The 25,633-nt window shown below is 66.9% G+C and overlaps 1 protein-coding gene across 1 annotated transcript in view; it reads left to right on the forward strand.

Moving 5' to 3' along the window:
- SLC45A4 (solute carrier family 45 member 4) overlaps nucleotides 1–19,648 on the forward strand; it is a 38,892-nt gene extending 19,244 nt beyond the window's left edge. The window contains exons 2-8 of the mRNA XM_037498659.2: nucleotides 2,111–2,753; nucleotides 14,160–14,347; nucleotides 15,866–16,045; nucleotides 16,464–17,479; nucleotides 18,088–18,187; nucleotides 18,891–19,102; nucleotides 19,265–19,648. Of these exons, the coding sequence (XP_037354556.1) occupies nucleotides 2,509–2,753; nucleotides 14,160–14,347; nucleotides 15,866–16,045; nucleotides 16,464–17,479; nucleotides 18,088–18,187; nucleotides 18,891–19,102; nucleotides 19,265–19,612 (2,289 nt within the window). The 5' untranslated portion in view covers nucleotides 2,111–2,508 and the 3' untranslated portion in view covers nucleotides 19,613–19,648. The remainder of the gene's footprint in view (nucleotides 1–2,110; nucleotides 2,754–14,159; nucleotides 14,348–15,865; nucleotides 16,046–16,463; nucleotides 17,480–18,087; nucleotides 18,188–18,890; nucleotides 19,103–19,264) is intronic.
- Nucleotides 19,649–25,633: the final 5,985 nt, after the last annotated feature.

The raw sequence follows: 25,633 nt of genomic DNA on the forward strand, positions 1-25,633 counted from the left end.
TCCCCATGGAGTGGGGGGTGGGCTGGAGCGGGGAGCCGCCGCCTGCCCTGCCTGCCGCCCGGCCTGGAGCCCGCCTGGCCCGTGCGGGCACTCCCTGGCCGCAGACAGTGTGGGTGAAACGGGAGTGAAGCCGAGGGGCAGTCAGCGCCCCCTGACCCTAGTCCAGTTCAGAGGTGACCAGACTGTGGCCTGGGTCCCTTCCAGCTTGGGCCTGGGTTTGCAGGACCCGCACAGCTCAGAATGGTTTTGTGGTTTTTCAAGAAAGTCTACTCAACGCGGACAGGAGGCGGCCCGCGTTCCCCAGCCTCGCACACCGCGCTGCCCTCGCCGGTGCGCTTGGCTGCTTCAGAGCGCGCTTGCTGGAGGCCGAGCATCATTAAAACGTTTTCCTATTTGATAATAACCACTGCAGCTCAGGGGCCATTGATGTTGGGGAGCTGTGCCTTCGTCTGGGGGCCACCCTGTGCCCACGGGAGGCTGAGCGGCCCAGCCTGCACCCACTAGGTGCTCTGGCATCCTTATCCAGAGTCTCCAGAATTGCCCGGGGCCCGCAGACCTGACCCAGCGCCTGCGTGCTGGTTCCCGAGGTCTGCCCCAGGGCCTGCTGTCGCGCAGAACCCTCGGCAGATGCCCATCCACTGGGGGCGCGAGTCAAGGGCGGGTGTGGCTGAGGGACAGAACCCACGAGCTGTTCCTGCGAAGTCATTGGGTCACCTCGAAAACTGCCACAGCGGCCCAGCCTTGCGCGCAGGCGGGCGGCCTCCCTGCTGACATCGGGGTTGGTCTTGCTGGCTGGACAAGGGCATTGAGAGTCATTGGCCCAGTTTGGCATAAGGCTGCCAGGATGGACAGTCTTGACCTCTGCTCAGGGTCGGGAGGCGTCGCTCGAGAGGCAGGACCGCAGCAGGAGGCCGAAAGTGGGTCCCAGCTGACAGGCTTCTGGACACCGGTCTGTCTGCTTTGGAGGTGTTGCAAACAGTTTCATTTAAAAAGTGCCCTTGACAGGGTTTGTCTGCGGGTGGCAGTGGGAAGCACCGGCTTCATGGCGATGGTAGCTCTGCGGCGAGGACACTTGGTACCTTTGAGGGTTTCCGAGAGAGGCCCCAGTGCAGAGTCACGCTGAGCCCTGGGGACAGGAGGCGACGAGATAGATCGGATACCAGGGAAGCTTCCAGAGCAGCAGGAAGACCACTGAGGGCAGGCTGGCGTGGACGGGCGAGGGACGAGGGCTGGTCAGGGTCCCGCAGCCACGTAGTTCCCGCTTCGCCCAGGCTCGGCTCCTCCCCTGCTGGGCCCTGGCACTGTGCCTGCAGCTCACGCGTGCCAGGGCCCGCCATCGCCCCCGAGGCTCCCGGGCAAGATACGAGCACCTCTCCACTTCTGGTCCCTTCTGGGGGAGGTGCTGCTTGAGGTCGCCTCAGCTAAGTGAGTATTAACTAGAGGTAGTTTGAGGTAAACCAGTTGTTGGAGGATTTGCGGTGAGGGCCCACAGACCTAGCTTGACCTAAAACGTCCCCGACCCCGCCCCAGCAGCACGGCGTGTGCCTGGACGACCTCCCTGCCTCCCTTTCCAGGGGACGGCCCAGCTCTGTCGTCAGGGCGCATCCGAGGGGGGACTCGCACAAAGCCGAACCCCTGCGAGACTCAGGACGGGGGCGGGCTCTGGGCCCCGGACGAGGTGCCCAGGCGTGGGCACAGAGGCACACTTTCTCTGGAGGGGGCTGCGACTGTCATTTTATTGTCAGAGTTTTATAACCTAAAAACGTCAAGGACCAGCGCTCTGAGCTGCCCTCAACAGAATCCAACCGCCTTTGGGGGCCCTTTACACACACCCCCAGGACCCGGGTCCTGCTGCCCACTCGCTGGGCCCCTCCGGGCAGCGCCTTTTTCCACCCCGCCCCCGCCCAAGTTGCTGCAGGTGCCTGAGCCTGGGGCTACTCTCTCTCCTCCCGCTTGCTTTTGGGGCCCCCTCCCCAGGGTTAAATTCCACACAAGAGGGGGTGCTTCTCCGGAAATCCGGCTGTTTCTCCCAGAGAGAGCGCAGGGAGCTGGGCCTGGAGGCGCGGCGGGGGGCGGGGCCGGCCTGACTGGGGTGTCTCCTCTCTTGCAGGTCGCCCAGTCGCTCGATGGGGAGCAAGCGCGGACCGCCTTTTTGTGTCGCCTTCCCACCCCTCTGTAGCAAGGAGAGTCACGTCAGCACCTCTTCAGTAATGATGATGAAACTGGTATTAACTGAATGGCAATTATGGATTTTTAACTCTAATTCACAGTAAACCAGCAAGCCATATGTTCAAAATCCAACCAAAAATCCTGCTTTGCTGCGTGTCTCATACGACTGGGAGAAGCTGCGAGATTATCCAGTTGCCCGGAGAGGAATATAAGCATCACTTGCCAGAGGCGCTCCCCCGAAGCAGGAAGAGAAGACGTCTTAATTTATCCTCGAAGATACACGATAGTTTATTTATATAGATAGAGTAAATATATATTCTATATATATTTTTGTTGGTAATGAAAATGGCTCCGCAGAATGCCGACTCGGAATCTATGCAAGTGCAGGAGTTGCCTGTGCCCCTGCCCGACCTGCAGAAGCCCGGCGGCGCGGCGGGGCCCCGGGACGAGACCGTGAGCGAGGGGTCCATCGACCGCATCCCCGTGCGCCTGTGGGTGATGCACGGGGCCGTGATGTTTGGCAGGGAGTTCTGTTACGCCATGGAGACGGCGCTGGTCACGCCCATCCTCTTGCAGATTGGTAAGTGCCCGCCTGGTGCCCGCGCCCGCCTGACCTCCCCTCGGCGCTGGGGCCTTTCGTCCGGTTTCCACGGGGCCAAGGAGGGGGAGGTCCTCGGCTGTCGCAGGGAGCCGGGGCCGCTCAGTGGCCTGGAGTGCTTGGGCGGTGTGGTGGGCATGCAGCGCTCCCTCGGCGCCGACCGGTGCCCCCTAGCCGTCCTGGACACGGCACGGTCACCAGCCGTGCCACCCTCGGCTCCGGGGCCCGCCCTGTGAGGTGGCGTGGTCGCGGGCCGGCTCGGGGCGCCAGCAGCACCTGGCCCTGGGGCACGGGGCGGTGCGGCCTGTCACGTCTCGGCTCTGTCTTCATGGGGACTTACTTGCGGGCTCTCTGCGCCATGTTGGGCCAGCACGGCCAGGCCCGCTCTGCCGGCACTTTCCAGAGTGCCCCCAGGCCGTTTTGTCACCTTGGAGGACTGTTAAGATCTGTACCATCCAGGCCGTCAGCGCTTCCCCGAGGGGCCGAGCCGTCTCCGAGCTCCTTCCCGCGTAGAATTCCATGTGCGCAGCCAGCACTTCCGTGCGGCTTCCAGAAGCTTCCTTCCCACACCCCAAGGGTCCCTGCTCTGTGCACGCTGAGCCCATGGGTGGTGGCCTGGGCTGCGGTCGGGGCTGCAGATCGTCGCGTTTCCTGTCCTTCTGTACTTGGGCCCCGCATTTGGTGGTCACTGCGGGGGCTCCCCGCCGCTGGGCCCCCGCGGCCCCGCCCGCCTCTGTCTTGGCGTGAAGCGGGGAAGTGTGCCGCGGCTGCCAGCGGGCTGCTGTGTGTCGGAGCACTTAACCCGGCCTCCGGCCCTCGTATTTCCATCTTCCAGATCGTTGTCCCCAGGAAGCTAGAGAGGCCCAAAGGCCTTGCCCAGACGGCTCAGGACCTTTCTGGAGAACAGGGGTCTCCAGAGCAGGGGGCTGCGTCACTCTCGTCCCTGCTTTTAACGCTGGCCTTGGGGTCCGGCAGCCCCGGCGCAGCAGGATGGGGACAAGGAGGGGCCCCCAGGAGAGAGGGCCTGACCCCCGAAGGGGGAAATCTGGCAGTGGGCTTGGCGGGCATCTGTCTGTCTCTGGATGGGTGAGGACTTGCCAGGGCAGCTGTGAGTCAGCGGGGTGGTTGGGACCAGCAGTGGGGTGCAGTGGCCGTTTCCAGGCCCCCTCTCATGGTGACAAATAGAAAATCAGGAACCTCTGGGTACTGGGGAGTAGATGCCACCTGTCATGATTTGGGGCTGTTGTTCTAGACTTGCTGCGTGGTAGCTGTGTGGGAGGGCGTAAAGCCTGCGCCAGCAGGGGTCTCGGAACCTGGTGCAGGCAGGTGCCAATCCAGCCCCACCCCCGCGGCGCCCCGCGTGGCTGCCCAGCTTTCCTCCCTTTGCAACAGTAAACGCCTTGGCTGTGTTGCGGCGCATACGGGGACGGAAGGCGGCTTCAGAGCAGCGGTGGGGCTTGAGGACAGGACGGCGGGAGCTGAGAGCTGTCACGGACAGCGGCCGTGCTCTCCCCGCACCGACACGGAGAGGCGCGCTCCGCAGGCCTGTGCCCAAACCGGCCTGGGTGGGGTCTGTGCCCGAGGCCTGGTCACACTCAAGGGCAGCGTGGTGACTGACGCCCGCCCGCCCAGAGGCTCGCTGCTGGACCTGTGGGCGAGCCACCTGCAGCTGGTTCTGAGACGGCGACCTCCCCGCCCACAGGGCAGGTGCCAGCGCAGTGTCACCACTGCAAACGGAAACGTCTGCATCAGCCCTCAGGCGGCCAGGCCCCAGCCCGCCCCAAGCCAGATGGACCCCCAGCCGCCCGCAGTCTGTCTCCAGGAGGGCGGTGCTCTTGGGAAGGACCCACCCACTTGCCGCTCTGGCCTCTTCAGCACTGTCTGCTGCCCCTCCACGGGCGCCCCTTTGTATACCCATTTGGGGGCCTTGGGGGCGGTTATGGTACGGCTGGGCCTTGAGCAGGGGCCTGGGTGCGGGCAGGGGCTTCCGGCGCTGCGGTGAGTCCAGGTTACTCTCACTGCTGACAGCAGGGGCTCGGCCGCGCTCGGGTGGTCAGTCCTTCGGGCGGGCAGGAGCCCACCTCACAGTGGTTTAATTGGGTCTCCTGGGCGTGCGGCTGAGGCTCTGCACCTGCTGGCTCCACGCCCACAGGCCTCTGGGAGCGGCTTCGGGTTGCTGGTTGTAATCGCGCCGCCTGTCTTGGGGAACTGCAGGCGTTTCCATACTTTCTTGATAAGGGTCCCTTATCAGACACAGGCCCGTAGGTGGTTTCCCCTCATTATCTTAACGGTGCCCTAAAAGCAAAAGTTCCTAATTTAGATGGGCTGTGTGACACCATTTTTTTCTTTTGTTGCTTTAACTAAAAAACCTGGTCGTGAGGCTCTGCTGCACCCTTCTGCCCCCCAGCCGGGTTCGGACCTGACCGGGGTCTGGTGATTCCAGGTGACCCCTGTTTCCTGACGGCGTGGACGCAGGCGTTGATTCTCTTATGCCAGCAAGGCTGCGTCCAGATTGCTGAGGAGGGACGGAGGCCCTGGAGATGGTCAAGGAGTTGGGGTTCAGTAGCCACCCTCCCGCTCTGCTTGGCCCCCACACCCCTGTTCGTAATCCTCACTCCCAGGAGGGGCTGGGCTGGGACCTTCCATTCTACTCTCTGGAATCAGCATTGTGGCCACATCCAGAACTGAGAAGCCACGTGGGCAGGTGGTGGGGCAGGATCTTCTCCACCCCGCCCGCGCCCTAGAGGAGCCATCTCTGCAGCGCCTCCTGCTGGAGGCTGAGCCGGTCCTCACTGTCCCCCAGCAGCCGCTCCCGCAGGCCTCCGGGCAGATGGGGGGAGGGGGTTGCAGGTGGAGGCAGAGGCCAGCTGTGTCCCTGAAGGGCGGGTCTCTGCCAGGTGGGCTCCGCCTCCTCAGCCCCTCTGGGGCGGCCTTCCTGGCTGACCTGCCGCTGGGCCCAGGGGCCTCACGGCCGCGCTCCCCCCCCAGCCACGGGCAGCATTTGTCACGTGTGATTTCCGCCCCACATGTTGACTAGCTCACCTTCGGTCGGGGGTTGGGGGGGGGGGGCTTTTAAAAATGGGTACATTTGTAGACCCCAGGCTCGAAGCCCCAACAGACACCAAGTAGCACCTAAAGTCGGTGTTGGGTCTTGTTTCGTCCGCGTCTGCTGGGTCAGGTCACGATGCTGACGGTGTGTGCGTGCCGGGCCGTGCGCGCAGCAAGAATCTGCTGTCTGAGTGAGAACCGGGCGGTGTGGGTCACTCTTCGGGCTGGGCACACTGTCCCGAGGAGGAGCAGCGCTCCGAGCAGCCCGCCCGCCCTCCTGGGCTCCTGTGGGAGCTCTCCCCACAGACGCGTTCCCTGGGGAAGAATCCAGCCTGCCCCTCTCACTTATTGTTCTCTGCCGCCTCAGGAAGCGGCCGGAGGAAAAGGAAACCCCGTAAAGTGAGGGTCTGGCTGCAGCCCCTGAGCTTGCTGAGCTGGGACTGGGCCCACGTCCTGAGCTCCGGGTTTCCCTCCCGAAGCCCTCGGCCCCCAGCTGGACCGAGGGACTTACTGACGGGAGGGAGTCCGTGTTCCCGTCTGTCTTGATCCTCTTGTCTGCCTGCCTGTTTTTGAGAAGCTCAGGTTTCCCATGTTTCACTGCTGCTTGACAGGAGTCAGGACTCCTGGGATGTGCTTGTTGAAGCCTGAAGCCCACCTTTGCTTCCAGAAAAGCCTGCCTGGAAGCCAGCCCTAAAGAAAACACAAGATATTTCAGAGCCTCAGTCTGGCTCCTCCCTCCGCGCTGGTGGTGAGGAAGCTGATCAGGCCACCGCAGCACCTCTGCCTACCGAAGGCCCAGGAGGGGGCCCGCGCCGCCTCCCGCGTGTCTCTAAGCTGCCCCCGCATGCACCTGCTGCTTTTAGCAAGCGACGTGCACGTGGGACCTGAGAGAGCGACCGCTGTCAGCAGACACGCGGCTTCGCGCTGTGGCTGGAGTGGGGTGCCTAGACCCCCGTTGGGTGGCCCGAGAGCCCTTGCATCTGCGCCCTGGATGAGCAACACCTGTGCTGCTGAACAGGTGTGTTGTGAGGCCGCCTCACCTTCCTTTCAGCGCCATGTCCCTAACTTGGGACTTCCCAGGTGTGTCTCGAGCCCACCAGACTGTCGTGGGCGCCCCTGCGTGAGCCCCTCCCGGGAGGCAGCGACTATCCTAGTGGTGCGCTGGTGTGCAGAGACGCCTGCCCGTCCAGGCAGCCCCTGTGTCTGACGCTGTGCCATGAGGGGCCCGGGAGACCGCCTGTGTCTCCCTGGCAGATGCGCTCCAGAGACACGGCAGGCAGCACCCCCTAGGGTTCCCTTTGTGCAGGAGGGTCCTTGGAGGCACACCTGCTGGGGTCACGCAGCCCCCCACACACCACCCCTGCCCTTCATGGCCCAGGGCAGCCGAGCCCAAAGACACAGGGCAGGTCACCCCAGGTCCCCGTGCTGGTGAATGGGCCCGCACTGGCCTGGCTCCCAGCTTCTGCCCAGTTGGTGGCAGCCTGGAGCGCGGGGTGCCCACAAGCTGGTGTGGGGTGGAAGCAGCGTCCCTTAAGGGGGGGTTCAGACAACTGGGTGGGCACACCCTGACCCTTTGGAAAACGGGCAAGGGTGACGCCTGAGCGGGGGTGCTGGGCCACAGCGCAGCCAGGACGCGTCTCCGCGCTCTGGCTTTACGGCCCTCGCCGAGCGGGTTCTGCCCAGATGCCCGGCCCCGGGGCAAGAGGCTCTCCAGCAGGTGTCCCCTCCCCCAGGACAGCGAGTGACCCTTGCTCTCCCTACATAGGCAGGAAGTTCTGGGGTGTCTGAGTCTGTCCTTCTGCGGGAACTTCCCTGCAGAGGTATTTTTCCCTCGGCCGGGAGCGGGTTGGCGGTTCTGGATTTCAGTTTTCGTTGTACTCTTCCAAGCAGGGAGAACACAGCGGGCCTGGCTGGCGCCCTCCAGGCAGTTGAGGTTCTTGGTTGGGCTTTCTCGGACCAGCAGGGACGGAAGCTCTGCAGGTCGGGGAGGGTGTGGGTGGTTTCCCGGGGACCAGCCTTCCCAGCTCTCAGCTCCGCAGCGGGAGGGTGGGTGCCGGGGCTCGGGGAGTGAGTGTCCGCGGGACAGCTCCCGCCCCTGGCTGCACAGCGATGGGAGCGTGCTGGTGCGAGAGCTGCCGCCCAGGACCGCGAGTGTTCCTCACGGATGTCTCGCTGCATTTAAAAATGTGTGAAAGAAAGGGCCTCCCCGGTGGCGCAGCGGTTGAGCGCTCGGTTGCGAAGCTGCCCGCGGCCTATGCGGCGCCGGTTCGATCCCCGGCTGCTCCCCGGCCACCAGAGGAGGGTCCCACATGGTGCGCAGACCTCTCCTGCCGCCCGCTGCTCCCCTCAGCAGTGTACTTCGGTCCTTCTGCCTGCTCTGCTCCCCGCTCTGGCTCTGGTGGATTCTCTCACCCTCCCGCGCTTCTGACTGTACCCAGTGCATGTATAAACAAAACAAACAAACAAGCAAACAAATAAATAAATAAAAACATGCCTCTATTAAAAAAAAAAAAAAAAAAAATGTGTGAAAGAAAGATGGACGGGCCTTACAGAACAGTCACCCCAAAATGGGACTTGCTGCCGACTGGGGACTCACAGGCCTGTTCGGGGTGACGCAGTCTGGGTCTGGGGACAGAGTGCTGCTGTTTGCCTGTGGTTTGGTGGGGCCCTCCGAGCCCCCGACTGCACAGACAGCCAGCATGCCCCAGGGTGCCCCGTATTCAGGCAGGAACCCATTGAAATCTCCTGAATTTTTTTTTAAGATTTTATTTATTTACGCAAGAGCTGGGGTACAGTCAGAGGCGCGGGAGGGTGAGAGAATTCACCAGAGACAGAGCATGGAGCAGAACAGGCAGAGTGACGAAGTACACTGCTGAGGGGCGCAGCGGGCGGGACAGGAGAGGTCTGCCCCGCCATGTGGGTTCTCCCTGGCTGACTGGGAATCGAACTTGTGCTGCAGAGGCTGCGGACAGCTTCACAGCGCGGCGCTCAGCCCACCCCGCCACCAGGGAAGCCCCGAAACCTCCAAATAATTGGAGTAAGTTTGTGCACGGTGGTTTTGTCGACATTGGAAAGTCTGGGTTTCCTTGCCTTTCAGGTCATTGTGCTTGAGAAACGGTGGGATGTCAGAGGGCCGTGTCCCCGGAACACCGTGCCACCTTCCTCCCGCTCTGCAAGCACCTGCCCACTGGAGCCGGGTGGGTCCCTGCAGTGCACCGTGCTGTGGAGTCAGGGGCGCGGGGCCAGGTGGGTGAGCTGCAAGCGGGAGTGTTGAGCCACCGCTCTCGGGTCGAGCGGCTCAGATCGGGTGACCTGTAGGCAGCGTTGTCGGTCAGGAGCAGGAGTGGAGGATGAGCCCTGCGTCACGTGGCCTCTCGGGGTCTAGAGGAGTGAGGTGGGCAAGGAGAGTGAGCATACTGGCCATTGCCCACTGTGTTCAAGGGTGGGGCTCAAGGTGACCAGGACCCAAGACCCTAACTGGGTACGGGAAAGGGGTGGGCGTGGGGGCTTCGTGGAGGAGGTGGTGCTGGGTGGAGCTCCCAGTGGCAAAGATGAAGTTGGGTCAGGGAGTGAAGCAGGGGTGATTGGGCACATTCTGGCCAGGGTAGCCAAGGACATTGCGTGAGCTCAGTGCAGAGTGGTGTGAGAAGAGATCTGGCCCCTGGTGGGCAGTGGTCAGATCACAGGAGGCCTTTCCAAGGAGGTGATTTATAGGGAAACTTGAATAATTCTGCCCATTTTGGAAATTTTGTACATAAAAGTGCTGGTAAATCAACAATAGTTTTTCCGATGTCTTAGCAGTAAGCAGTGTGTTGTGCTACAGTGATTTTCAAACTTAGCAGATCGTTACAGTTTTCAGGATTACACAGAAGAGGAACAATGTACACACTTGGTGGGATAATAGAAAAAATTGTGTCAGCTCTTCTTAAAGAAACAATCGTTTAATTTTATTATGAAAACCAAAGTAAGTTAAATAATTTTTAACAAAACGAGGGAAATATGTGTTGAAATAGACGCCACCCACGGGAGCTGGGGTGACGGAGGCCCGAGTGCTGGCGCCGGCCATGTGCCGGGTGAGCCTGGTGGTGCGCCTCCCGGCTGGGAGGGAGGGCCTGTTCTCGTGGCAGGTGCTCTTGTGGGGTCTTCTGTTCGCCTTAAACGCAGATCAAAAATGGGCTCTTGTTGAGACGGTTCTTCTGATGGTAAATTCCAGAACAAATGCTAGTCTCAGCTTTGCTGGTGGAGGGCGGCAGTGGATGGGACCTCCCAAGACGCAGACGTCAGCCTGACTGATGAACTGGAAGTGGCCTGTGCTCAAGCTGCCCACTTAGCTGGGGTGAATCAAAATGGGAAACTGGGGGTTTCCAGATCGAGGAGGAGAGAAGGTTGGGGTAACTCTCCCAGACGCCGGCAGGTTGGGTTCAGCGTGGCTCAGAGCAGACCCTGCGCCTGAGATTTACAGCCGGAGACCAAGCCCTGGGGTGCCGCGCCAGGCTCGGGGGAGAATGGCCTTGGTCTCGGCTCGGCAGGCCGCGCTTTCCGTCGCCACCCGGCAGCCACACGCTTGTGCGCCGAGCCAGCTGGAGACCTCGCCTGCCTGATCGGGGGCCGATGGGGCAGCTCTCTGTGCCGGCTCCCCAGGCTGCTGCCTTCCCGGTGCCCCCCCACCGTTACCCTTGCTGGACGGGACAGCAGCGCGTGTGGCTGCCTCCTGGGGCGCCCCGCTGTGTGCCCAGGCCTGACACTCATGACTTGGCTGGGGGGTGCTGTGGCCATGATGCTCTAGGAGTCCATTCTTGGAAACTCTGGGGCGGATGGGGTGCTGGTGTGGCTTTGCAGAAGTGGGGGTTCACTAGGAGCTGAAGCAAGAACCTCACCCCACCACGGCACTGGCCCTACCGGCCCCTGGGCTGTCCAGGGGCCTTCCCGGAGGCGCAGGCACCCGTCCGGTAGAGCTCCAGTCGCGGACAGCAGGGACCGTGGCCTTTCCCAAGAGATGAGCTTTCCCTTTTCCCAGACTCAGGTTGTGACTTAACCGCGTGTTGAACCACCTCAGCACCTGCTCTGTGCAGGCGGGCGCTGGGAGGCAGCCGCGTTCCCCCAGCCCCGCCCGGGCCTCCCCAGGGTCGGGCGCCCCTCACCCTCCTCCAGAGCCTCCCGCTGCGCTGCAGCTGCCGCCTGGCGTCTGGTAGCCCCGACTGTGGAGGGTGTCCTCCCGGCAGCTGGAGCTGCCTGTGCTGCTCGTTTCTCCAGAGCATCCACCTCTGTCGCAGGCCCGAGGCCGCCGTGTGCCTGCGCAGGCCGCTGTGGCGCTGCTGCTCTGCACGCCGCCCGCTCCGTCTCTGGCCAGGGAACCACCTCGTTGTTCACACAGCGCCCTGTGGCCAGGCCCCTTCCTCGGCTGGTGAGGCCGCGTGGCCGCCCCTGGTGGGGGCCTGCCGGCGGGCGGCATACCCACCAGATGTTCTGTCCACAAGGGCGTGTGGCGCTTCCTGCGGCACCGCGGTGGGCGAGGCACGCCGTCTGGAAGCTCGCGTGTCCTCAGGAGAGCAAGGAGCGAGGCACGTCGAGGGGCCGTTGACGCGGGCAGGACATCTAAGATGGTGGGGTGCTCCCACGCAGACCAGCAGCCTGGGGAGAAGGCGGCCTGCAGCTCTGCCTGGCTGTGGGGGCCGGGAGGGGACAGCCCCCAGCACCACTCCTAACTGCCGCCAGGGCCTGTGGAGGGGGTGCGCGGAGGAGCCTGGGCCCTGGGGCTCAGGAAGCACCTCTGCCCCCTGGCTGCTGGCGTCACCTGGAGCCGTGAGTGGTGTCAGAGGGGGTTTGCAACGTGCCCTGCGTCTCTGCTCTTCAGGAAGCTTCTGGAATCTCAAGCCAGAGCCTTGCCATTTCATGTGCAGCTAAGACAACGCTGCCACCCCCCGTTTGCCCTCGCAGCGCTGTGCTTGGGCGCCCCGCTCTTCGGAAAAGCCTGGCGTGGCTGTTGCTCCGTACCTGGGGCACCAGACGGGGGCACCCTGGCTTTTGGTCTCTCGCCCTCAGTGGGACCCCCTCGTGATGGGTTCCCACAGGGCCCATTGTCTCCGCCCTGGTCGGGTCACACCGGGCCGCCAAGGTCCCCACGGAGACCTGCTCTCTGAGCCTGGCGCCCGCGTGAGCTCCTTGTCTCAGAACACAAACGTATCTTGACGGGGGAGGCTTTGTCTCCTGAGAGAAGAATGTGCGTTCCTGCTCCCGTTTCAGGTCTTTTGTTAAACATGTATAGGGCACTTTCCCGCTCCCCCGGGTCCCCGCGCCCCGCCAGGCCCCAGAGTGTCCGACCAGACTGGGACTGAATGGAGGCCTCTGCGCGTGACCCGCCGTGGCCGCCGTGGCCTGTCACCTCGCCAGCCCCGGCCAGCCGTGACACACTCAGCATTTCCTGTGGACGGGGGCCCTTCCTGTCCCACCATTGTTGTTCAACTTCTGCCTGGAAGAAAACAAAAATTATTTGCTGGGGCCTGGGTGGTGTTTGTTTAGGGTCTTGCTGGGAAATGCTCTGTCCCAGGCGTCCCAGCGCAGCCCCAGTCACGGAGGGAGCCGGCTGCCTGGGGCTTCCGGCCGGCGCCCGCCCCTCTGGGGCCGCTGGAACAGGGTGCAAGTGCTTGTTTGTCTTGCCAACCTGCTGAAACCAGGGAAGCCGCCCCAGGGCCCACCCCCCTCCACCCCCCTTCACCCCCTCCACTCTTGGCTCAGGCGTGGCGGCTTCTGTCGCTTGAGTTACCTGCAGGCAAAAGGGGCGAGCAGGAGACCCTGCTACGCAGGCCTGTGTGCTCCAGGGCCTCCTGTGGCCTGGCCAGCTCTGGTCTCTGCAGACTTGGGACCCCTCCTCAGAGGGTCTTGCCTGGCTTTGGGGGTCACCCTGCAGAGCGGGGGAGGGAGTGCAATCCCAGGAAGGGGTGAGGAGCTGGGCCCAGGTGGGGGTCAGGCACCTCTGCCCAGTGCTTTCTGCCTCCAGCACCCATTTTCAGCACCCCTTGGTGCCTGGCATGAGGCCAGGGGAGCGGGCACCGTGGCAGCCTGCTTTGCCCTTCTGCGCCTTTGGCCAAGTCTAATACTGAGGATGGAGGACCGGCTGGGTTGGCAGATGGGTGGCGCTGGTGGGCCCCAAGAGGGCCCTCTCGGGGAGAGCGGCAGGAGGGCAGTCTGCTGTACGAAGAGCAGCCCCTCTGGGTGGCGCCGGCAGGGACACTGTCCTGGAGGCAGCCCTGGCACCCTGGAGGGGTGTGGGCAGAGGGGCAGGGCAGTGGGCTGAAGGGCGGACTCCTGGGCCTGGTGTGCCGTGCTCACGATCGTCACCACGCTGCCTGGCTGGCGTCGGGAGCGGCGTGCCCGTGGTCATCGCCCGCCACGGCCGGCCGTTGGTGTGCTCCCGGCGCCCAGCTGGCCGGCCTGACGTCGCCGGAGGCCGTTCCGATTCGCATCGGGGCGCCTGGCCGCTTGCTCCGTGCTTGTTTTCCTGAAAGGAGCCCGGGGATCCCCGCATGCCTGTGGGCTTGTGCCTGTCCGCCACACCCACTCCCTGCCTCTCCGGGCTAGCCGTGGTCTCCGGGTAAGGGCTGCGCCCGCAGAGCGCAGGCTCACCCCATGGCCCCCCATATTCCGCTCAGCAGGGCCTCCCTTAGCAAGCTCGGCAGAGAGCCAGCCGCAGGCGCAGGGGTGCGTCCGGACAGCCACCGGCGCTGGGGCGCTGTGCTGGGACCCAGGGCTCTGCGTGTGTCCAGCCCCCACGGCAGCCCCCGGGGCCACCGCACCCTCAGCTCCTCTCTGCTCCAGGGCTGTCCAGCTCAGGGGCGGGTAGGCCAGCCAGCCAAGGGCTGGGGCGGGTCAGTGGGCTGGCGACCCCGCATGTGCCCCATCTCACCAGGGGCGCGCCGTGGAGCGCGTGGCTGTGCCGGGAGGGCTGCGCCTTCCTTCCTGGCCGCTAAGGGTTCAGTCCACCAGGTCCGGTTCGCGGGCGAGTCCCCGCCTCCAGGGGCACAGGTGGTCTGGGGTGCAGCAGGGGTACCTGGGGAGGGGGCGCCTCCTGGTGGGCAGCACCCTGGAGGGGGACAGGAGCAGCGCAGGCGCCAGCCTGTGCCACGGCCGCCCTCCTCAGAGACGGGTGATGCTTCAGAGCAGCAGCAGCGCGTCTGCCCCGTGCCAAGGTGCCATCCCTCCTGCTGCAGTGACCGCGCCGCCCCTGAGGAGTGTCAGGGGCCCGTGGGCATGGCCGTCCCTGGCGGGGGCGGGGGCTGTGGCGTCAGGCAGCCGGGCTGGAATCCGGGCCGTGGGGCCGCCGGGTGACGGCGCGTGTCTGCCGCAGGCCTCCGGAGCAGTACTACAGCCTCACCTGGTTCCTGAGCCCCATCCTCGGCCTCGTCTTCACGCCCCTCATCGGCTCGGCCAGCGACCGCTGCACCCTGAGCTGGGGCCGCCGCCGGCCCTTCATCCTCGCGCTGTGCGTGGGCGTGCTCTTCGGCGTGGCGCTGTTCCTCAACGGCTCCGCCATCGGTGAGTGTCCCCGCGCGCCCCTGGGCTCCGAGACGGGGGTGGGGGGGTGGGGGGCGGGTCGCGGGGGGCCGGCGGCGCTGGGGGGGCCGGGGCAGGGTGGGGGCGGCGGCGTCCTGCGGCCGCGGCTCCTGCACGTCTGACCCCACGTCCGGTTCCCGGGGGGCCGCGCGCGTGACCTTCCCCCTCCTCTCCCGGCCCCGTGTTGAAGGTGCCCAGACCTCACGTTCTCGTGATTTGCCTTGTCGGGTGGTTTTGTTTCCAGTCACGGACTACGCGTGGGAAAATAGCTCTCGCCTTGAGGGCGCCCCCGAAGCTGCACAAACAACCTGGCTTGCCGGCAGCAGCTTTTTGAGACGCGGCTCGTCCCTGAACTGGCCGCCGCACGGGGTCCCGTCTCGGGCGGCAGGAAGAGGCCCGGAGCCTCTCTGGCTTGGGGCTGCATGGGGGCCGTGGGGGCCCCTTTTTTCCCAGGACTTGGGAGAGCCGGGCAGTGCCCTTCTGAGCCTCAACCCCACTGGTGGGGCAAAGAAGGGGGGCCCCCTTGGCAGGACACTCGTCATCCAGCATCCGGGGCTGCTGCCCTCCTGCTGCCTGTGGGCACAGCACCGTGTCTGCCTCCTTGGGGCGCTGCCCCTTCCCCCCTTTGGCCTGTGAGGCCGGAGGGCCTGTGGCTCCTCCAGGTGGTGGGGGTGGCTGCTCCGCCCAAGCCGGTGACCCCAGCCTCCCACCCTGGGCACCTCACTTTTCTGTCCAATGTGTGTCCTGGGTATTGAGGAGTCCGGGCACCGGTGTGTTCCAGGGCTGGTCCCTCGTGCGAGAGGGTGCCCCTCTGCTGGGTGCGCAGTCTAACCCCACTTAGCTCCCCTCACGGTCAACGGTTTGGTCTCTGAACTCAGGGGCGGACTCACTTGCGGCAGGTGAGACTGGGTGTGTGAGGACTGCTCTCCCGGGGTTCCCAGCCACACCCCGTGGCGCCCAGACCCTCAGGGGTTTAGCTTGAAAAGCCCGCAGCACAGCAGTCGGCATCTAGGTATCGGTTCATCCAGACCTGGACTCTCCCACCTACACTGGCGCTGGCCGTGGGCCTGGCCGGAGGCCGTCTGGCTTGTGAGGGGTACCCAGGTCGCCTCGGAAGGCTCCTTCGTTAGAAAGCAAGTGGGAAAGCGAAGCCTGGCTGACAACCACATGGCGCTACCCAGACAGGTTCCGCAGAGCCTGGGCGAGTGCTCAGGCCGAGGGGGCCCGAGGTGTGCAGGCGGCCCCCAGGGGCATCCCTGCCCTGGGCACTCATCAGGCCCTGCCCAGGGCAACCACATGGTGGTGGGTGCACCCAGCAGTCCGTCCCCACGCTCACCACTGCCCGTGGCACACCCCCTGCCCCAGGCGAGTGCCAGCTGGCAGAGCACTGCTGTGCCCGGGGAGTAGGACCCTCTCCCTCCCGGGTCTGTCCAGGGCGGGATGCCTGTGTCACCCGCTGCCCCTGGAGCCGGGCTTGACCTCTCCATGTGCCCTGTCCAGGTCTCGCCCTCGGCGATGTGCCCAACCGGCAGCCCATCGGCATCGTCCTCACAGTGCTGGGGGTTGTGGTGCTGGACTTCAACGCTGATGCCACCGAGGGGCCCATCCGCGCCTACCTGCTGGACGTGGTGGACAGCGAGGAGCAGGACATGGCTCTCAACATCCACGCCTTCTCTGCTGGTGAGCGCCGCCCCACCCTGCCTGCTCGTCTGGGACCCGGGGAAGAGGCTGCTTCCGGGCCGTGCCCACCCCAGGGCGTGGACGCCACCGGGCAGTCAGGTGGCAGGGGCCTCCAAGCCTGCGGGGCCGGGCTGGGATGACGTGCTGCCCACACCCCAGCCAGGAGCCTCTGTGCATATGACCGGGCGGTGGCCGTCCCCGGTTACTGTGGGGGCACCACAACTCACCCCTGCTCCTGACTTCAGAGAGAGCCCGGGGTTGGCATGCCTGCCCGAGGGCAGCTGCAGTCCTTCCTTCGTCTCCATGCCATCTTGTCCCCTCCGTCCCAGGCTGTCCTGCTGGTGACGTGACAGCAGGGAGCCCGTCTGCTCTCCCGGCCTGTTGGCCCCCTCGCCACTGCTCTGTCTCCCCACCACAGGCCTCGGCGGGGCCATCGGCTACGTGCTGGGGGGACTGGACTGGACACAGACCTTCCTGGGCTCCTGGTTCCGGACGCAGAACCAGGTGCTGTTCTTCTTCGCGGCCGTGGTCTTCACCGTGTCGGTGGGGCTGCACCTGTGCAGCATCGAGGAGGAGCAGTACTGCCCCCAGCAGGAGCGCGGCGCGGCCGAGCCCCCACCCGCTGCCCGCCCGCCTGCCCTGGACGGCGCCGCCCTGTTCCCGGACGAGGTCCAGTCGGAGCACGAGCTGGCCCTGGACTACCTGGACGTGGACATGGTGCGGAGCAAGAGCGACTCGGTGCTGCACGTGCCCGATGCCGCCCTGGGCCTGGAGCCCGGGCTCTTCCTGCACGACATCGAGCCGTCCATCTTCCACGACGCCTCCTACCCCAGCACCCCCCACAGCACCAGCCAGGAGCTGAGCAAGGCCATGCTGCCCCGCCTGTCCACCCTGCTCAGGGAGAACCCCAAGGAGGACGAGATGCTGCTGGAGAATCACTTGAGCGAAGCAAAGGTCCCCAACGGCAGCGGCTCCTCCCCAAAAGACGTCCTCGGCGGCGGCCCCCCCCGGGCGGACATGAAGCCCTCGGGCTCCGTGAGGCGGCGGCGCCACGTGTTCCGCCGGCAGGCGTCCGGCACCTTCTCCTACTACGGCAAGGTCGGCTCGCACCGCTACCGCTGCCGGCGGGCCCACGCCGTGGTGCTCATCAAGCCCTCCCGCAGCATGAGCGACCTGTACGACCTGCAGAAGCGGCAGCGGCAGCGGTGCCGGCAGCGCCACCAGAGCGGGGCCACCACCTCCAGCGGGGACACGGAGAGCGAGGAGGGCGAGGCCGAGACCACGGTGCGGCTGCTCTGGCTGTCCATGCTCAAGATGCCCAGGGCGCTGATGCGGCTCTGCCTGTGCCACCTGCTCACCTGGTTCTCCGTCATCGCCGAGGCCGTGTTCTACACCGACTTCATGGGCCAGGTCATCTTCGAGGGAGACCCCAAGGTGAGTGCACCCGCCGCAGCGCCGGGCGCCCAGGCCCAGGGGAATGGGGTGGCTCGATCTCTATGTGGGGGGCACAGGGCCAGCCCCATGACTGTGGCCCAGGGTTGGGACAGGAGCCCGGGGAGTGTCCCCCACGAGTCCCCGGCCACACCGGACCCAAGGTGGCTTCAGCTGCTGCTGGGCACGGCCCGCCCTGAGACTGGCTCCATATAAGTGCGAGGTTCCTGGTGGCCATGCCCAGCTGGGTGCCGCTCTGCACCCGCGGCCCGAGTCAACCCGGAGACCAGGAGGGGCGCAGGAGCTCGGCACAGGCTCAGGCCCCCGCCACACACCCCACATGCTCCTGGGCTATGCTGCTCGTGGGCATTGGGCTCCAGGAGGGCAGAGGCAAGAGCTGGAGGTCAATCCAGTCCACCCTGGAGGCTTGGCCCAGGGAGCGGGGGCAGCGTCCCACGCGTCTGAGGTCCCCGTGGGACAGGGGCCGTCTCCTCGCGACGCTGGTCCCTCCTTTAGAACGACTGGCTCACGGCTGAGACGTGCTAGGACCTGCGTTGCCCGCAGGGGAAGGCATGTAGCCCTGGCCCTGACCCCTCCTCTTTCTGGGACAGGCTCCCTCCAACTCCACTGCGTGGCAGGCCTACAACGCCGGGGTGAAGATGGGCTGCTGGGGTCTGGTCATTTACGCCACCACTGGTGCCATCTGCTCAGGTAAGCAGTCCCCCAGCGGACGCCCAGCCGCTGGAGACACCGGCAGGGGGACAGCCCCTGACCGAGCAGGGCCCCTGAGGCTATAGGGTCTCGGCCCGTTGCCAGTGCCAGGCCTGGCAACCTGTGCCCCAGCCCAGGAGTGTCTTGGTGCCTTAGCTAGGAGGGCTGGGGGAGGCGGTGTGGGCAGAGAAGTGGGCGTCTGAGGCCTTCCTGAGACTGCCCGGTCAGGGCGTCTGGAGGAGCCGCCCGGCAGGAGCGGGGCCTCTCCCAAAGGCCACTTTCCTTCCGCGGGATGCAGGTCGGGGACCCATCCCCGGGCCACCACCCCACTCTCACCTCAGGGAATTGGCGGCCGAACTGTCCGGGCTGGCCCCTGCCTGCTCTCTGGCCCGACAGGGAGGCGATGGCCTGCTTCCCGCCAGCCGGAGCGGGCCAGGAGGGGCCAAGTCAGATGGCGCTGTCTGCGCTTCCAGGCCCCAGTGCCTGTGAGGGGCCCGGCGAGGTCTCACCCTTCCCGGGCCCGGGTTGGCGGGGAGGCCTTGGGGAGCTGGGGCCAGGACAGGGGCCCAGGAGCCAGGTGGGCTCCTGGCTGACGCTCGTTCGGCGGGTGCCACGGCGCGGCCAGCCTGCTTGGGACCAGCCGAGGGCGGGCTCGTTGCCCGTGGGCCCAGGCATCTCACGGCGCTGGCGGCTGTCCCCACAGCCCTGTTGCAGAAGTACCTGGACAACTATGACCTGAGCATCCGGGTCATCTACGTGCTGGGCACGCTGGGCTTCTCCATCGGCACAGCTGTGATGGCCATGTTCGCCAATGTGTACGTCGCCATGGTGATGATCAGCACCATGGGCGTCGTCTCCATGAGCATCTCCTACTGCCCCTACGCCCTGCTGGGGCAGTACCACGACATCAAGGAGGTGTGTGCCCGGACCGCGACGGCCGCGGAGCAAGGACGGTCCCCGGGACGGGGGGCGCGTGTGCGTGCGTGTGCGAGACTGGAGTGGGAGGACCCCTGCAGGGCTGGCGTGGGGGCCAGGCTGTCGCCCTGACGTCTGCTCCCCCGTTCTCTCCTACGCCAGTACGTCAACCACAGCCCTGGGAGCTCCAAGCGTGGCTTTGGCATCGACTGTGCCATCCTGTCCTGCCAAGTGTACATCTCCCAGATCCTGGTGGCCTCTGCCCTGGGGGGCGTGGTCGAAGCCGTGGGGACCGTGCGTGTCATCCCCATGGTGGCCTCTGCGGGCTCCTTCCTGGGCTTCCTGACGGCCACGTTCCTGGTGGTCTACCCCGAGGTGTCGGAGGAGGCCAAGGAGGAGCAGGAAGGCCTGTCCTCCCGGGCCGCGGGCGGCAGCGGGAAGCCCACCGTCCTGCAGCTCTCCCGGAAGGAGGGCCCGCCCGCGCCGGTGGAGACGGAGTCCGTGGTGTGAGCCGGCCTGGGCACACCGGGGGCGGGCGACGGGCCGGGCAGGTGGGAGGCGTGGCCTCGGCGCCACCAGCCAGGCCCCGGCGGCGCGGACACGCACGCGGTGGCCGCAGGGTCGCTCTGCACTGTCGGCGGATACCACGCGCGCTGCTTTTTCCACATTAAAGAAATCATTTAAAGTCTTTTTTTAATTGAGAAGATTTTCTGATTTCGATTCTGCCTTTTCCCCCGCAGGGGTGTTGCGCTGCGTGTTCGCAGTGTAGCCGACTCGCAGCAGAAACAGCCAAGAAAAAAGCTCAGATTTTGCGTTTCTAAGACCGGGCTGGGCAGCAGACAGCCGCTCCCCGCCGCCCGCGGCCGCCACCGCCCTTGGGTGGCCGAGAGCCCCGGCGCCAGCCGCCTCGCGGGGGTCTCGGCTCCCGTCGGTGCTGCCGCTGGCGGAGATTATTTTTCTTTATCGTTATCTTAGGGAAAAAAAAATATTTTTTTCAGAAGTGGTTTCCTCGGCTCAGCCTCTCCTGTGCCGCGGGTATGACAGCACCAGGAGCCCCGGGTGGCAGCGGGGAGAGGCGTCTGTGCTCCCCAGAGCGGAGCAGGCCGGCCCAGGGTGCCCGGCGGGTGGAGGAACCCCCCGTGGGCTTGGCAGGCGCCTGGAGCGGGGTCCGTGCCGCCCTGTCGTGGTTCCAAAGCCCCCAGGGCGTCTCCCAGCCACCCGTGGGCCCGGGCAGCGCGGCTCCCGCAGGACGCTTCTGGACGCGGCCGCCCGCCCGGCCCTCTGCAGGGGCGCGGTGTCTGCCCGGCCGCCGCGGGGCCAGCCTCGGAGCCCGTCTGTCCAGTCCCTCGGGGGCGGGCGCCGGCTCCGCACAGACCTCGCGCGCGCGGCAGATGCACACGCGGGTTTCAGGACGAAACGAAACCGTTTTTAAATAAATTACTTGAATTTTTTGTGTATTTGAAGGAACGACTCTGTTCGTGTGCCCGGCCGCCCGCTCTCCCCCCCTCGGTGCTGCGGCGCGAGGCCGAGCTGTGCCCTGGTCACCGGAGCCCCTGGAGGTGCGCACGGCGCCGGCTGACGCCGACCGGGCCTCCTAACCCAGCCGCTCGGCGGCGGCCCCTGACTCCGCGCAGCCAGAGGCGTTCGGCCCCGTCCCACGCCCACGCGGCCCTTCGGCTCGGAGCCCGCGCGCTGGCGCCTCACTGAGAAGCGACACTCTCCGGGGCTCGGGGACCGCACGTCCCCTTCCCGGCTGCCCACGCCACCTCCTTGTTCAGCTGGTGCTCTCGCTGCTCTGAGGGGCCCCTCCGCTGGAAGCCAGGGGGGCGCTGACCCCAGGCGATGCCCCGGCAGCCCACACACCACGCCCCACAGCACGGAGGGGGGAGGCTCAGGCCGGGCCTGGCCCACAGCCCGGGAGACGGCCCTGGAGATGCCGGCCTTGAACGCCACCCTGACCTGAGGACGCCGCGGGAGGCTCACCCCCTGCTGGGGGCTCGCAGAGCGGCGGCGGCTGCTGTGCTGGGCCCCGGCGGCTGCTGAGCGCGGCTCACTGCGCTGCCTGTGTCTCAGGGCCGGCCGGGTGAGCGTCACGGCGCGTGAGGCTCGGGGCTGGGCCCTCTGACGCCGGGGGCTGGGTGCATGCCGCGGCCGAGGGGTCCGGCCCCTGAGCCAGGCATGAGGGCCTCTGAACAGGCGCGAAGCGGCGTGTGTCCAGCCAGGGCGTGGGCGGCCGCTGTGCGACAGGACTCGATTGAGCACCGAGCGAGGGTGACGGCGGTCAGTCAGATCGGCATTTTCTGTTTCCTGGAGCGGCCCGCTACGTCAGGAGTCTCCTGGAGACGCCGCGGGGCGCGCGAGGCAGAAGCCCGGCCCCTGCGGGCACGCGAGCTCCTGGCGGCGTGACGGGGGCCGTCGGGGTCGGACCCGTCCCCTGCCCCGTTGGCACCAGGTCTTCCAGGTGGCCGATGAGCACGCGGGCCACTGACCCCAGAGACCCGCCCTTGAGAGCCAGGTGGATGCTAAAGCAGCAGTGTCCCTTGGGGGAGGAGCAGCGGGGCCCGCCTCAGAGGGTCAGCGGCCCCAGAGGCCCTGGTTGTGTGGAGTCTGGCCCTCCAGCAGCCCCTGCCCTGGGGGCCCGCGGCAGTGTGGCCTGGGTGATGCCAGCTCTTCCGCAGCTAGTGGGAAACAGCAGCCAACGCTGGGTTTGCCTGGCACGCACCAAACATTGCCATCCACACTGGACTGGAGCCAGCTTCGGAACAGCTGACCCCGCCGGCCTGGTCCTTCCTGAGCCCTGTCCACCTGCAGCTGCTGCTGAGCCCCGCGGGCACCTGTCCGTCCAGGTCCCCCCAGCTTCCCGCCTGTTCCCGGGCCTGGGGTCTGCAGGCCTGCGGGGGCCGCCACCAGGCCCACTCCCCAGCGATGGCGGCCCTGCCCTGGGCCTGGCCCGGCCCGGCCGCACCTCTGCCTCACGGCACCGCCAGGGCCCGAGCGGAGCAGCCGCCCCTCAGGCGGTGACCCGGTCAGCACGGACTGGTACCGTCTGGGGACGAAGCTATTTAGTTCCGCTGTGAGCTGGACTCTGTCGGCTTTCTCAGTTGGAGCCGGCCCCAGCCCCGGCTGACCCCGGCCACGCTGTGTGTTCACGAGGCGGAGGGTGCCCAGAGAGGGTGCTCGCGGCGCCACGTCCCTGGGGGCGGGCAGAGGGGCCCGGCCGTGTGTCCGTCGGCCGCTGCTGTCCGGGTGACCCGGCCGTGAGCGCGTCCACCCGGCTGGCCACGGCCTCCGTGTGACCCCCGCGTCCGTCTCACTGTTCCGACTGCGGTTGACCTTTTTAACCGGTCCCTGCCGGGTGAGCGCGTGCACGTGGGTCCCTCCCCACCGCCTGCCCCTGCCCTCCCGGGGCCTGGCCGGGCCTATGGGGCCGGAGGGTGCTCGCAGACCTGGGACGTTTCCCTAGAGGCGCCCCAGCCCACACACCTTGGGGCCCAGGTCCCAGCCCCTCGGGGGGCTCCCTTGGCCCAGGGAGTGATGGGATGTCAGCTCTGCCCACCCCACCAGAGCCAGCAGGACGCCCCCACGGCACGCTGCCTGCCCTGGGCACGGGCCAGACGGCTAGGGGCCCGGGCCAGGTGTGGCCTCAAGCCCGGCCGCTTTGCTTCTGAAGGTCCGTCCTGGGGGGTCCCGAGTGCCCACGGAGCACTCTTCGGGGGCACAGCCCTGGAAAGGGCTTGTAGCGAAGAGTGGGGGGGTGGGCCTTGGGTGCCTGTCCCCCCTCTCCCCGCAGGTGGCTGCAGAGGAAGTGAAGGGGCTGGAGCTGCCCACGGCCTCTAGCTGGAGGGAGCCAGGTGGGCGGGGCTGTTGAAAGGCTCCCCGGCCCCTGGGTGGTGAGCGGCAGGCCAGGGTGTGGGAGGCTGAATGGGGGGGCCCAGCAGGGCGCCAAGTTGGGGACAAGGTCGCTGGGACCTCAGGGAGGCAGAGGGTGTGGGCCCTGGCGCAGCCTGAGTGCGGGGGCCGAGGGCACAGGCCGGGAGCCAGGCCGGGCCCTGTGCTGTGACCCCAGCTACCTCCCGGAAGCAAGGGGTGGTGCGTCTGCAGGTGCCAACCTGGGGCGGGGGGAGGCCAGGGTTCCTGCCTGCCACCCCGCTGAGCCCCGCCCTGAGCCCTACAGCCCAGCGCCTGCCCCTGCTCCTGTCGGCGCCCGGCGCCCCCTGCTGTCTGCCCGGGGCAGCCACGTCTGGACCCGAGGCCCTGCGGCCCGGCCCTGGCCCCCTCGCCCTGCCCGGGCCCCTCCGAGGCTCTCCCCTGGCTGCAGGCCCGGCCGCTGAGGAGCACAGCCCCGCGCCGTCCTCCCGCCCCGGGAGCGCACGCGGCTACGTTCTCCCGGCGGAGGAGCCGGCGCTTCTGTTCCGTGGGCTCTTGTTTTATCACAAAATAAACTCGATGGGCGCGTCGCGCACCTGCGTCCCAGAAGCGAGCGCCAGGTGACCTTCCAGGCGAGAACGCGCGTTGCCCGCCCGCCCGCCCGGGGAGGCAGAGGCCCCGGAGGAGTGTCCGTCAGGCGAGACCCGCAGGTCTGGCTCGAGGCCCTGTCCGGACCGCGCTGCCGCCAAGCCCTTCCCGGCCGCAGGCCTCCCCGCGGTGAGGTGGGCGGCTCTCGCCAGGGTTTCCCCTCAGGAGACGGGCCGAGCGCACGTTCTGTTCAGGAGCTCGGCGAGGACCCGCGTGCACGCGTGCCCGGGCACCCCACACCGGAGCTGCGAGGCGTCCCCGTCACTGGGGAGCGGACAGTGAGCTGGGAGGGGAACCCCAGTCTGAGGCGCTCACAGAACTGCGCAGGCTTGGAAGGTGCCGGGGGGAGGGGGACTCGGGGGCTGGGAGCACCCACCTCGGGTAGCGGCCCCAGCACAGCCGCGAGCGGAGACGCGGCCTTGGGGGGCGGGGGTGTGTCCAGGGCCAGCCGCGACCAGCTGCCTGTCCTGTTGAATTCCAGCTCGTGCTCTCAGAGCAGCTTCTGGTCTGAGCCACGTGGACAGGGCCGGGGCGAACCCTCAACGCAGGCACCACGGGGCTCCTGGGCCCCGACTCAAATTCAGGGGACCGCAGCCCCCGCCCGGCCCGGGAGGCGTGTCCACACAGCCTGCCCAGCGGCAGCGCCCAGCTCCATGCCCCGGCTGCACCCCTCGAGCACAGCTCGCCGTGGAAACGGCTCGGTGCGTGGCCTGGACGGGTCCTCTGCCGCCCACGGGGGCCCCGTGCTGCCCGCATCTCGGCTTCCTCTCGTCCACCAGGCGACCGGCCGGCCACCCGGCCCCTCCCAGCGGGCGGCGTCTGGATGCTCTGTGGGGGCTGCAGGGGCAGAGCCGCCCCCACGCTGGCGCACCGCGAACGTGCCCGCGTCCGCTGAGCCCGGGGCGTGTGTTGACTCGGCGAACAGCTGCCAGGAGTCACCGTGTGCTCCCCGGCGGCCCCCCCACCGGCCAGGCGCAGTCCCCGCCTGGGCAGCGCGGGCGGCGTCCAGCCCATAGCGCCAGGGCCCTCCAGGCGGCCCCTCGGGCAGCTCCTGACGGCTGGCCCGGGTCGCCCCAGCGCGTCTATCGAAACGTGACCGATTCTCACCCTGTTCTCCCCGCTTTGTCTCCCCCGGGGGGACAGACGCTGTTCTCCCGCCCGTGAGGGACAGCCCGCGGCGGGGCTGGGGGACAAAGCGCCTGCTCCGCGGCGTCAGGAGCCTCGGCCTCGCCCTGGCGCCCGTGGCGAGAAATGGACGTGCAGGCTGAGGACGGCGGGCGACGGCCGCTTCCCGACCGCGCCGTCGCCCGCTCCCCCTCCTGGGGAACCTTCTAGAGACGGACAAAGGTCTCGCTTGCACTTTCAGCTCAGATGTTAGTCACTTCCAAGCGTGAGCCCCGACATCTGAGCGTGGCTGGTGTGGCCCGATGCCCGCCCCCCACCATGGCCTCGACGCTTCCTCCCCGGTTCCGACGGCCGTGGCCGGCCCCCCGCAGCCGGGACTGGGCCGGGAAGGTCGGCTTCTAGGCCAACGCACGTCGCTGCCCACCTAAGCCCGGCTTCTGGGCCGCGGCGGGACGGCAGCTGGTGGATCCGGCTCGTCCTGGCCTTGCGGAGACGGGCGCTCCGTGGCGGGGCCTGTCCACGGCTGGGCGCGGCGCCCGCCTCCAGCCCGCCCGGCCCTGCCCTCCTGCTCCAAGGCCCTCGGCGAGGACGGCGCGTCCCAGCGCCCGCTTTTCCGCCTGGTTGCTGCAGACGCTCGCGCCGTCACGCGGAGGCGGCGAGCCCCGGGCAGAGGACGAGTCTGCGCTGCGAGAACCTGGCGGGGCCGGGAACGCAGCACGCGAGCCCCGCAGGGCCCCGGACTGAAGTCAGTGCTGGGAACGGGGGCGGGCGGGGGGTGACGCCCGCGACGCTGATGACACAAACTCGTTTATTATGGTGGGGGGTGCCCGGGCCGCCGGCGGCAGCACATGGCCCTCAGGTGCCTTCCTGCCCCCCTCGCGCGGGGACGGG

Source organism: Talpa occidentalis, unplaced genomic scaffold, assembly GCF_014898055.3.
Source record: "Talpa occidentalis isolate TD23 unplaced genomic scaffold, MPIMG_talOcc4v2.1, whole genome shotgun sequence".
Classification (NCBI taxonomy): domain Eukaryota; kingdom Metazoa; phylum Chordata; class Mammalia; order Eulipotyphla; family Talpidae; genus Talpa; species Talpa occidentalis.